The sequence below is a fragment of the Dromiciops gliroides genome, chromosome 3 (assembly GCF_019393635.1).
Source record: "Dromiciops gliroides isolate mDroGli1 chromosome 3, mDroGli1.pri, whole genome shotgun sequence".
In the NCBI taxonomy this organism is placed as follows: domain Eukaryota; kingdom Metazoa; phylum Chordata; class Mammalia; order Microbiotheria; family Microbiotheriidae; genus Dromiciops; species Dromiciops gliroides.
In genome coordinates this window covers 418328196-418341267 of record NC_057863.1, presented here as the reverse complement: position 1 = coordinate 418341267, position 13072 = coordinate 418328196, and the positions used below count along the sequence as shown (strand labels likewise).

Below are 13072 nucleotides of genomic sequence, written 5' to 3'. Positions count from 1 at the left end.
GTTTTCAATCCACTATTTAACAAAAACTGCTCCCTCTGAAATTACCAGCAGTGTGGCTTCCAACATTGCTATTTAAATGAAATGGCCCTCTCCCAAATTTATCTATTTAGTCATCTATCTATCTATCTATCTATCTATCTATCTATCTATCTATCTATCTATCTATCTATCTATCTATCTATCTAGATTTGTGGGGCAATAAGGGTTAAGCAACTTGCCCAGGGTAATACAGCTAGTACGTGTCAAGTATCTGAGGTTAGATTTGAACTCAGGTTCTCCTGAATCCAGGGCTAGTGCTTTATCCACTGAGCCACCTAGCTGCCCCCTAGATTTACAGCCTATTTTTCTTTTTCTTTCTTTCTTTCTTTCTTTCTTTCTTTCTTTCTTTCTTTCTTTCTTTCTTTCTTTCTTTCTTTCTTTCTTTCTTTTTTCTTTCTTTCCTTCTTTCTTTCCTTCTTTCTTTCCTTCTTTCTTTCTTTTTTCTTTCTTTTCCTTCCTTCCTTCCTTCCTTCCTTCCTTCCTTCCTTCCTTCCTTCCTTCCTTCCTTCCTTCCTTCCTTCTTTCTTTTGCAGGGCAATGAGGGTTAAGTGACTTGCCCAGGGTCACACAGCTAGTAAGTGTCAAGTGTCTGAGGATGGATTTGAACTCAGGTTCTCCTGAATCCAGGGCCCGTGCTTTATCCACTGCACCACCTAGCTGCCCTCTGACCCTCTCCCAAATTACCAATGATTCATTGCCAAATCTAACGGCCTTCTTTCCTTTTTTACCTCTCTGTATAGCCTTTGTTGCTATTGATGACACAGTCATCCTGAATAGCCTCTTTACTTTAGGCTTTTGTTATGCTTCTCTCTCCTAGATCTCCTTGTTTGACAGCTCCTCAGTCACCTTTGCACATTCTTCATCCATGTCATGCCCACTAACTGTGGGTGCCCCCCCAGGCCCTCTTTTTTTCCCTCTGCTACTCCATCTCATTTGGTGATCTTGTCAACTTCCATGGATTCAATGATCGTCTCTCTACAGAGGATTTCCAGATTTATATATCCAATCCCCATCTTTTCCCTGCCCTCCCGCCCCACATCACCATCTGACTTTTAGATATGTTGAATTGGATGTCGTCTTGTAGGCATGTCACACTCAGCATGTCTCAGACAGAACTTACTCTCTTTCCCCACAAACCCCTCTCTCTTCTGAGCACTGTTACAAGTTACTGTTGTGGGCATTACTGTCCTTCCAGTGATCCCGGCTTGCAACCTTGTTTCCATCCTCAACTCCTCACTAGAACTCATCTCTCGTAACCAACCTGTTGACAAGTTATATTGTTTGTACCTTCACAGCATCTTCATTATATAGCTCTTTTGAAGTCTCTCCCCTTACAAATCCACCATCTTGGTAAAGGCTCTCATCACTCTTATGCCTGGGCTATTGCAACAGCCTGTGGTCAGGTCAGCCAGCTCCAGGCCTCTTCCTCAGTCCAGTCTATCCTCCGCTCTGCTGCCAAAGTGATTTTCCTAAATCTCTGGTCTGACTATGTCATTCTCCCACTCAATAACTGTTCCCCATGTTCTCCAGAATCAAATATAAATCTAAGTAAACTTGGCATTTAAAACCTTTCCGTTCCAATCATCTTATACTGGTACTTCCATCCATGTAGCGGCTAGGGGGCGCAATACATAAAGCCTGGAGTCAGGAAGACCTTAGTTCAAAGAGGGCTTCAAACAATTCTTTTTTTTTTTTTTTTTTTAGTGAGGCAATTGGGGTTAAGTGACTTGCCCAGGGTCACACAGCTAGTAAGTGTTAAGTGTCTGAGGCCGGATTTGAACTCAGGTACTCCTGACTCCAGGGCCGGTGCTCTATTCACTGCACCATCTAGCTGCCCCGCTTCAAACAATTCTTAGCTGTGTGACCTTGAACAAGTCACTTAACCTCTATTTGCCTCAGCTTTCTCATCTGCAAAATGGGGTTAACAATAATATCTACGTTCCAGGGTTGTCATGAAGATCAAATGAAATAATTATTGTAAAGTGCTTAGCAGAGTACATGGCATGTACATCCATCTATCCATCCATACATCTACTGTATATCTATCTATAGATATGTTCACATACGTGCATATGCATGTGTGAATATATGGGCACGTGTGTAATGTATTATGTATGTATACTATACACACACACACACACAGAGTCTACAGTAAAACTATACAGATCCACTTGCTGTTTCTTACACACAATGCTACATCTCTGAATCCCATGCCTTTTTACTGGCTGCCCCTCCATGCCTGAAATGTTCTCCTGCCTCACTTTGGCTTCCTTCAAGACTCAGCTTATGGGGCAGCTAGGTGGCACAGTGGATAGAGCACCAGCCCTGGATTCAGAAGGACCCGAGTTCAAATCTGGCCTCAGACACTTGATACTAGCTGTGTGACCCTGGGCAAGTCACTTAACCCCATTTGCCTCACCAAAAAGAAAAAAAGAAAGAAAAGAAAAGACTCAGCTTATATCCCACCTTCTGCAGGACGGTTTTCCTAGTCTCTGCCACTACTAGTTCCTTCCTTCTGCCATTTCCACATGAGATTGTGAGCTTCCTGAGAGCAGGAGCTGTTTTTGCCTGTCTTTGTCTCCACAGCCACTTAGCACAGTGTTTAGTGCATTGTTAATTGCTTGTTGACTGACTGACTTGACTGATTGTCTGGCAGGTAATGTGCTAGATACCGGAGATGCAAATACAAAATTGGAAAAAACAAAACAAAAAAACCCAATCCCTGCCCTGAAAGTACTTACAGTCTAATAATGTAGCTCAGATTTGTATAGCCCTCTATAGAACAGCTGGCTGCCCTGTGACACGGTGCTGCTCTCGCCCTTATTTTGTGGATGAAGTGACAGTCTTAAAAAGATGCTCACTCATGCCTTCCTCATCCAATCCTGATGCTCTTTCCAGTACTCAGTGCTAGGTTTTAGGACCCGAGCTGATGAGCAGGCAACACAAAAGGCATATTTTCACAGAAGTTCACATTGGCCAAGCAAGTTCATGGTTTTCTCAGTCACGGCCAGAGTAAGGACCTTAAAATCATGTTGCTACATAGTCAGCCAGTGGGACCCATCTGCTCCCTTCCTCCAAATCTTTGTACAGGAGTCCAGCTAGACAGGAAGTTGGCAGGTATACTATAGGCCCAGTCTGGCAAAAAGAGGTCAGGTTTTTGGAAGTTAGCTAAGGCAGGGAAGAAGAGTGTATCAATTGTTGATTTATTGGTGGAAAAGTAGGTCAGATCCAGAGTCCAGAAATTCCTTGGAGTTCCTAGCTTTTCAGCTGATACCAGAAATAAGATAATTACGGCAAGATACCAGATACCTTCTGTCCTGTTTTATATTACCTGAAGATATTGGTGTACTTTGACTCACAGGCACTGTTTTATATTACCTGGAAATACTGGTGTACTTTGGAACACAGGCATTATTTGCAACTGAAAGGGTGTGGGATGACTGATAGTGAGATGCCTGGGAGATATTAAATATATGTGTGTGTGTGTGTGTGTGTGTGTGTGTATGCATGCATGCATGCATGTGTGTATGTATATAAAATATGTGACATATAATATATATTCTACATATTGACAAGTTTTGGAAGATATCATTCAAATTGTCCTACTGTCTTTGGGTAAAGTTAGAAAAAAAAGTTCAGAATAAAAATTTTAAAATCCTAAAATATAATGAAAAGTTCTAGATTACTCCTCTACATATTGGAAGTTTCTGGTGATTTGTATACTTAATTTCTGATGACCCTTTGTCAGCCACTCTTCAACAAGCTTTAATTTTTTAAAAAATAATTTATTTAGTATTTTATTTTACTCAATTACATATAAAAACAATTTTTAACATTTGTTTAAAATTTTTTTTAGTTCCAACACATGTATAACATATTCAATTGCTTGAGTTCTTAAGGGGGGGTGGGGAGGGAAGGAGGAAGAGAATTTGGAATACAAAGTTTTAAAAATTGATGTTAAAATTTGTTTTTGCATGTAATTTGGGAAAAAATAAAATTCTAAATAAAGCTAAAATTTTGAGTTCTAAATTCTCTCCCTTCCTCACTTCCCACTTCCCTCATTGAGAAAGCAAGCAATTTGATATGTTATACATGTGTAGTCATGCAAAACATTTCCGTATTAATCATGTTGTAAAAGAAAACATAGACTCAAAAAAATCCCAAGAAAAATAAAGAAAGTTTTAAAAATATGCTTCAAACTGTATTCAGCCAGCATCATTTCTTTCTCTGGGAATGGATAGCATTTTTCATCATAATCTACAAGCTTTTATTAAGTTCCTTCCTCATTCATGCCAAACACTGTGTTAAATACTTGGGATACAAAGAAAAGTAAAAATATTCCCTACCTTCAAGGAGCTCAAATTCTAATAGGGGTGACAGCAGTGTTTTGACTAATATTAGTATTGTCAAAGTCTGTAAATTGTGGTTTTGATGTTTAAGGCTGTCTTCTGTTGGCATTCAGACCTTCTAGAATCTAGATACATATTTTAATTTTTTTCTCTTCTAAGCTTTGTTTGTAGAATATAGAATCAAGCTTTTATAGAATTAAGATTTTATAGAATTTATTTCCTAAAATAATGTTTCTCAACTTCCAGTCCACGGATAGTTTTCAGTGAGCCATAAATTTTTTAAAAATTAAAGATTTTATTAAATATTTGACACTGAATATCAATGCAGCTAACTAAATTTATTTAGTAATGATTTGTTAACTTAATTTTGATACATAAAATATAACAATTTTTTCAGTCACTCTATCCATTAGGAATCTTTGTCCATTTGTTCATGTTCATTTTTTCCCCTCTTTCCTGGTTTTAATGTATATTCCATTCTTCTGGCTCTACCTTTTATTTTATGTTATTTTTTGCTTTGGACTATTTCATGCAAATCTTTTTTTTTAGTGAGGCAAATGGGGTTAAGTGACTTGCCCAGGGTCACATAGCTAGTATCAAGTGTCTGAGGCCAGATTTGAACTCAGGTACCCCTGACTCCAGGGCCGGTGCTCTATCCACTGTGCCACCTAGCTGCCCCGTTATGCAAATCTTAAAATCTCAAATTTTTTTGCTATGATTTCATTGTAGTATTCTATTACATTAAAAAATTACACTGTTAGATATTTATGTTGTTTCTAATTTTTGGTACATGAGTCTGTCATGGAAATCCTTGAAAAAATAGTATTTTCAGGGCAGCTAGGTGGCACAGTGGATAAAGCACTAGCCCTGGATTCAGGAGGACCCGAGTTCAAATCCAACCTCAGGCACTTGACACTTATTATCTGTGTAACTGTGGGCAAGTCACTTAACCTTCATTGCCCCCCCCCAAAAAAAAGGAGTACAAAAAAGGAGTGAAAAATAGTATTTTCAAGTTATATTCCAGCAATGGAATTTTTGGGTAAAAGGGTATGATTATTTTTATAACTTTTACTGAATAATGCCAGATTGCTCTACAAAGAGATTTTGCAAATTTTTAATTCTATGGGCAATATGTACTTGTTTCTCCACAACCTTGTTATTTGCGTTTCATTGTTTTTTATTATTTTTGCCAGTTTCATGGGTGTGAGGTAGGACTTCAAAATTGTTTTAAATGTCTTCTCTTTGATTATTATTGAGACCATTCATTTTTTCCAAATGATTATTAGTTATTTGTGCTTCCTTTTCAAATAATTTTTATACTCATATCCTTTAGCCATTATCCACTGTAGTTAGGAGTTGCCCTTTTAATTATTAATTTATTTTATTTTATTTTATATTTTTGCAGGGCAATGAGGGTTAAGTGACTTGCCAAGGGTCACACAGCTAGTAAGTGTCAAAAGTGTCTGAGGTCACATTTGAACTCAGGTACTCCTGAATCCAGAACCAGTGCTTTATCCACTGAGCCACTTAGCTTCCCCTGCCCATATGATTTTTTTTTTAAAGTTTCTTGCATATTTTAAGTAGCAAGTTTTTATCTCATCTTTGCCGTAAAGATTTTTTCATAACATGTGGTTCATAAAACTTTGACTAGCAAATGTCTTTATTGCTTCAATCACATACTCTTCCTTTTCCCTGTTTTCTGCTCTTCCCAACTTGGATTTCTTTTCCCTGGTTCCAGTGGGTCCCTCTCAGCATTGGGTGGACAGGTGTTAGATGGACCAGTGGACAGGTGTTCGGTGGACCAGTGGACAGGTGTTCGGTGTACTGGTGGACAGTTAGAGAATTAGTTATGTTAGTGGTCTGTTGTACAGTTTGGGATGAGAAACTTCATTCTTAGCATTTTGACTACAAATTTTCATAGAGATGTTGAAAATTTTTTTAATGGTTTTTATTCTATTAAATTATAAGAGTCACAAATAACAGCATTTTTTAGCAACACAAACCCCTGGAATTTATCTAGGCCTGTTCAGTAGAATGTAAACTTTAAAGCAGGGAATCTTTTTCAGTTTTGCCTTTATATCCCCAGTATGTAGAACAGTTCCTTGCATGTAGCCGATGCTTAATAAATGTTTGTTGACTTGCCTTGTGCCTCTTATTTTATAGATGATAGAAAATGAAATGCAAAGATCAGGATAGTATTTGCTGGTCTTTTAATATGAGCTCTCTATTCCGACTCAGCCTTTAACGAATTCTTATCTCAATTATAGGATATAGTTAAGGGCAACTAATTTTGACTAAAGTTTGGCATAACCCCAAAACGTATCAAGATCTGACTTGTGTTCCTACCATTCTATTAAAACAGCTCCTTTGAAAAGTTACCAGTAGCCCTTTCTCTGTCCTTATGTTCCTAGACCAGTCTATAACTTTTGACCTAGGCCACCCACATCTTGAGACTAAAGTTTTTTTCTCTCACCTATCCTGGGTGACTGATCTTTGTCATTTTGCTCCTTAATTAAGCTGCTTCTCTCATACTTCTAGTCTCAACCCCCTACTCTTTTCTCTGTACTCTCATGACTTCACCTCTCACTTCTGTTCAGATGACATCTGAATGTGTGACTCCAGCTCCAGTATTTCCAATTATCTATCTGACGTTTCCACTTTAGATGCCCCACTGTTTTCTAAAATTGAGGGTGTGTTTGAAACAGAAATCTGACTGCATTAAATCTAGCATTCATTTGCATATCATTTACATGTGGTTGATTTAACATGAATGACATGGCAGAGAGTTCCTCTTTCTTCCCCTTCCCCTTCCCCTCATGATCCTCTGAGGTTCATTCCAACTCTTAACATTCTGACTTCTAAGATTCCTTTCAGCTTTTATGTTCTACGTATTTCCTATGTTCTAGGAATGTCTCAGCTTTAACTGCTATGATTAATATTATTTGAATTTGTATGCATTCTAAAGCTAGCAGAGTGCTTTACTTATTGGAAGAGACTTTGAGAGAAATGAAGTTGGGGTGTCCTAGTAAATGCTTAATAAAGGACTGGAAAAAATGTTCACAGGACCCACTTAAAAGTTTAATTAGCTTTATTAACATTTTCTCCATTGCTTTCTTAAGTCCAGACAATCAACAGAACAATAAATCAATCCCAGATTTGTAGTGTTTGCCACTTTCTGAGGTGTAACTGCTCTTGGCGGGAGCTAACTCTAGCACACCCCTGAATGAAAGGAAGTGGGGGAAGGAGGAGAAGGTGGAGAATAGGAATGGAAGGGAAAAGTGACTAAAGGATACCGAAAGAGCTGGAAGGGAACTTGGAGGTCATCTGCTTATTCTGGTCCAATCTATTCAAGTCCACTTCCCTCATTTTACAAATGAGGAAACTTAGGGTCAGACAGTGAGTTGACTAAGGTTACACGCTAAAGTGACACAGAACCAGCACTCAAACACCGACTTTCTGTCTTTTTGGCCAGGACTTGCACTAAAACCATTATGTCTTTCACATGTGTGTGTTTGTGTGTAAGTGTGTGTTGGGGAACTTGGGTATGTATGTGTTTATGGAGAGGACTATAACACTGTTTCCCTTGGCCTGATATAATCTTTTTACTTTTTTTTTTTTTTTTGGTGAGGCAATTGGGGTTAAGTGACTTGCCCAGCTAGTAAGTGTCAAGTGTCTGAGGTCGGATTTGAACTCAGGTCCTCCTGAATCCAGGGCCGGTGCTCTATCCACTGGGCCACCTAGCTGCCCCGGCCTGATATAATCTTAAAAGGCAGAGGGAAGGGGTGCACATTAGGCTAGACTTGTCTGTCCCCTTCTGTCCTTCCCTTTCCCCAGCTCCTGAACTGTTCCTGAGATGTCAACGGAGGCCAGGTAGGTGGGGCTAAAGAAGAAAGGAGTTTCTGCTAATCCAAAAGGCAGGGGAGGCTAGGATACATGGGAACCAATCTCAGTGACCACTCTTGGCTCATGTACCTTGTCAGGGTCTTACCCTGCAGCATGAACTATCCCCAAGATAGAGCCCCAGGGAAAAGAGAGGTAGAGGAAAACTGGGCTCCCTTTTATATTCCTGATACCTAAGGGCAGAAAAACCTTGCAAGGGCTGGAGCCAGCTTATCTTCTTTCTCACTAGGACAGGTTCTGGTCCTCCCTGTATTTCACTGACTCCTGAGTTCAAATTCAGCCTCAGAAACTTGACACTTACTAGCTGTGTGACCCTGGGCAAGTCACTTAACTTCCATTGCCTCACCAAAAAAAAGTAAGCTCTTTTGGGGCAAGAAGTGTTTTATTTTTCTCTTCTTACCCCAGAACATAATTCCTTGCTTCTTAAATACTTATTGGATGGCTCTTACTGCATCAAGGACAAAATTCCTTTGCCTAGATTTCAAGGTCCCTCCTAATGTGATCATATCTTACTCAGAACTGCTTTCTAACATAAACACTTTTTAGTCTCATGTTCTCATTGCCCACAAAAAAGCATGCTTAACTTTTATTCCAGGTCTATGCTAATAGTGTCTACACATAAGACACTAACTGGGTGGCCTTGACAAATCACTTTACTATCTGCCTCAGTTTCCTCATCTGTAAAATGGAGATAATAATTAGCACCTACCTCTCAGGGTTGTTGTGTGAATCATATGAAATAATCATCATAAAGCACTTAGCACAGTATCTGACACATCAATAAGTGCTGAATAAATGTTAGTTATTATTATCTGGAATGAAAGTCACTTTATTTCTCTGGGATTCATTTTCCTCACTTATAAAATAAGGAGATTGGACTAGTTGAGCCCCTGAGGTCCTTTCCAGTTCCAGGTCTTATGATCTTAAGCTGAAGAGCAAAAAAAAAATAATAATAATAGTCATATTTTCTACAGCATTTAATGGAATTCAGTGAATTTTGGCATGTGCCTAGATAGATGAATGTCTTAGGAGGAAAAAATGGCTTACTCCACATAAAAATTACCATCTGGACATATCTGCCTTAACATTCATTAGGAAAAAATAATTCCCTTTTCTGTTCTGATGGATAGTGTGCATCACTTTGTGATTTTACTGAGGGAGGTCTACAGATCCCAGAAGCACTGGTTGAGTGATTTTTGAAGGCAGGTTTTTTAAAAATTAAATTTTAAAATATTTTAAAATTTTATTTTTAGGTTTGTATTCTCTCCCTTCTACTTTCTCCTAACCCTGTTACCCTTAACATTTAGAAAGCAAGAAAAACAAAATCAACTACAAATGTGTAGTCAGGCAAAACAAATTCCCACATTGGTCATTTCAAATATAGAATCCCTTATCTTTCTGTGATTTGGGTAGCGTGTTTCATTTAAGAGTTCTTTGGAATTGTGATTGGTCATTGTGCAGGTGAGAGTACCTGAGTTTTTCAAAGTTGTTTCTCTTTACAGTATTTTGTTATTGTATAAACTGTTCTCCTGATCCTGTTCACTTCACTCTGCATTAATTCATACAGTTTTTTCCCCCAGGTTTCTACAATCCCCTTCATAATTTTTTACAGCACAAGAGTATTCCATCTCATTCACATACCATAACTTGTTAAACCATTCCCCAAATGATGGGCATCCCCTTAGTTTCTAAATCTTTGCCACCACAAAAATAACTAATATAAATATTTTTGTACATATGTGTCCTTTTTTTCTTCTTTGATCTCTTGGAGCTATAAACCTAATAGCAATATTGCTGGGGCAAAGGGCATGCAAAGTTTAATAGCTTTTGGAGCATAGTTTCAAATTACTTTCAAGAATGCCTAGACCAGTTCACAGTTCCACCCATAGTGCATTAATGTACAAGTTTTTACACAACCCCTCCACCATTTGTCATTTTCCTTTTTTTTTCTTTTGCCAATTTGATTGGTATGAGGTTGATCCTCAGAGTTGCTTTAATTTCAATTTCTTTAATAATTAGTGATTTGGAGCATATTTTCATATATATGACTGTTGATAGCTTAAATTTCTTCCTCTGATTTATTCATATCCTTTGACCATTTATCATTTGGGGAATGGCTTTTGTTCTTATACATTTGAAACAGTTCTCTGTGTATCTTAGAAATAATAATCTTATCAAAGAATTTCACTGCAAAGATTTTTTTCCCTATTTCTTGTGAAGGAGGCTTTTAAAAGAGGACTTTTGGGCATGTTGCATTTTTGTCAACTTAGTTCAGATTTAATTTTACATTTAAAAACTTTAATTTAAAACTTTTTATATGATGTTTTTGTACCAGGGCTTATAAAAACATAATGATGTCTATCATAAAATCTTCTTTCCAAATTTAGATTACTCCCTTCTTTGTTAGTACTATATTTGATTTTTAAAACCTTTGAGGTCTAGTTTGTTGAAGGAACAAATGGCAGATGGGCCTAAAGTGCTATATAATAAAATAGTTCTTTTTGAATAGTAATGAATAATCTGATGAATTATTCCTCTGCTTTGCTCTTTGCAGGTTGGACTTCTCAGTAATGGCATCAGCTCTACCTAGGACCCTGGGGGAATTGCAGTTGTACCGAATATTACAAAAAGCCAACCTTCTTTCTTATTTTGATGCCTTCATCCAACAAGGTGGTGATGATGTCCAGCAGCTCTGTGAAGCCGGTGAAGAGGAGTTTTTGGAAATCATGGCCCTAGTCGGCATGGCTAGCAAGCCCCTTCATGTCAGAAGGTTACAGAAGGCTTTAAGGGACTGGGTTACAAACCCTGGCCTTTTTAATCAGCCTCTGACTTCCTTGCCAGTCAGTAGCATCCCCATTTATAAATTACCAGAAGGTTCTCCTACGTGGTTGGGAATGTCCTGCAGTTCTTACGAGAGGAGCAGCAATGCTCGGGAGCCTCATTTAAAGATTCCAAAATGTGCTGCTACCACCTGTGTGCAGAGCCTGGGGCCAGGTAAGTCGGATGTTGTGGGGACCTTAGCGCTGCAGAGTGCCAGCGACTCCAGACTTTGGCAAGGTCACCACACGACAGAAAGTGAACACAGCCTCTCCCCAGCAGATCTTGGCTCCCCAGCCTCACCAAAGGAAAGCACAGAGACTCTAGATGCCGCTGCTGCTCTGTCCGTGGCTGAGTGTGTGGAACGAATGGTCCCCACGCTCCCCAAAAGTGACTTGAATGAAGTGAAAGAATTGCTGAAAACCAACAAGAAGCTGGCTAAAATGATTGGCCACATCTTTGAGATGAATGATGATGATCCACATAAAGAGGAAGAGATTCGGAAATACAGTGCAATATATGGGAGATTCGACTCAAAAAGAAAAGATGGCAAACATCTCACGCTTCATGAGGTAAAAACAGAACAGAAGTGAATTAGGTGCTTTTCCTTCCTTTTTTACTCTTTTCCCCTTTCTCTTCCATATTTAAGAAATGCTACCTTTCCTAGGCAATAAGTTTAGAAACATTTTAGAGCAAAATATATTTATGACATTTAAAATGCACACTGGAAATGCCCTCAAAGGATATGCTCTTTTAAGGGTTTAGACTTTTAATAATAGGGGCAACTAGGTGGTACCATGGACAGAGTGCCAGGCCTGAAGTCAGTAAATTGTTGTATAGTGATTTTTTTAGTTGTGTCTGAATCTTCATGATCAATTTGGGCTTTTCTTGGCAGAAATACTGGAGTGGTTTGCTATTTCCTTCTCCTGCTTATTTTATAGAAGAGGAAACTGAGGCAAACATGATTAAGTGACTTGCCCAGGGCCACATAGCTAGTAAATGTCTGAATCTGGATTTGAACTCAGGAAGATGAGTCTTCCTGACACCAGCCTCAGACACTACCTTCAAAGGTTGTTGTGAGGATCAAATGAAATAATAATTGTAAATCACTTAAACAGTGCCTAGCACATAGTAAGTAGTATGTAAATGTTACCTATTTTTATTGACATTAATTATCATCTTTGGGGGAAGGGCTGGCAGAATATAAAAGATTTATAGTATGTTAAAGTACTTAACACTTTAATTATTTTTGTATTGAACTCAGATGACAGCTTTTGAGGTATAATGTTAAGTTACTTTTATAAGAAATCTTAGAGCTTAAGGGCTTATGAAAACATAAAACTATTATATTTATAATGTAGTTTATACCTGATTATTTTGGATAGATAGAAAATTCTTTTTTTTTTTTAAGATATAAATGGGGCGGGGGCAGCTAGATGGCACAGTGGATGGAGCACCGGCCCTGGAGTCAGGAGTGCCTGAGTTTAGATCCGGCCTCAGACACTTAACACTTAACTAGCTGTGTGACCCTGGGCAAGTCACTTAACCCCAATTGCCTCACTAAAAAAAAAAAAAAAAAAGATATAAATGGGGCAATGAGGGTTAAGTGACTTGCCCAGGGTCACAGAGCTAGTAAATGTCAAGTGTCTGAGGCTGGATTTGAACTCAGGTCCTCTTGAATCCAGGGCTGGTGCTTTATCTACTGTGCCACCTAGCTGCCCCCAGATATAAAATTTTTAATGACTTTTGTAACTTTTTTTTTATAACATTAAAAAAAAATTATGGGAAAATAAACAGAAGATAAAGCAGTTTCAGATTGTACTGATAAAAATTCATGTGAGATCACTGTTCCAAGGATTTTAATGGCTTTTTTAAAAAAATGGTTTTAGATTGACTTTGGCATAAAAATTCTTAGCTTTATACCCCTGCGGCTCTATATATCCAAAATTATTCTGATCAAGTAGAAA

General features: G+C 38.3%; 1 protein-coding gene across 4 annotated transcripts in view; it reads left to right on the top strand.

Moving 5' to 3' along the window:
• Nucleotides 1–13072, top strand: part of NAB1 (NGFI-A binding protein 1) — a 75440-nt gene that overhangs the window by 11918 nt on the left and 50450 nt on the right. For all 4 annotated transcript variants that reach the window (XR_006355649.1, XR_006355650.1, XM_043994871.1 and 1 more), the window contains exon 2: nt 10843–11677. Coding sequence is in view for 2 of the 4 variants with exons in the window: in XM_043994871.1 (XP_043850806.1) it covers nt 10859–11677 (819 nt within the window). In the remaining 2 variants the exon portion in view is untranslated. The remainder of the gene's footprint in view (nt 1–10842; nt 11678–13072) is intronic.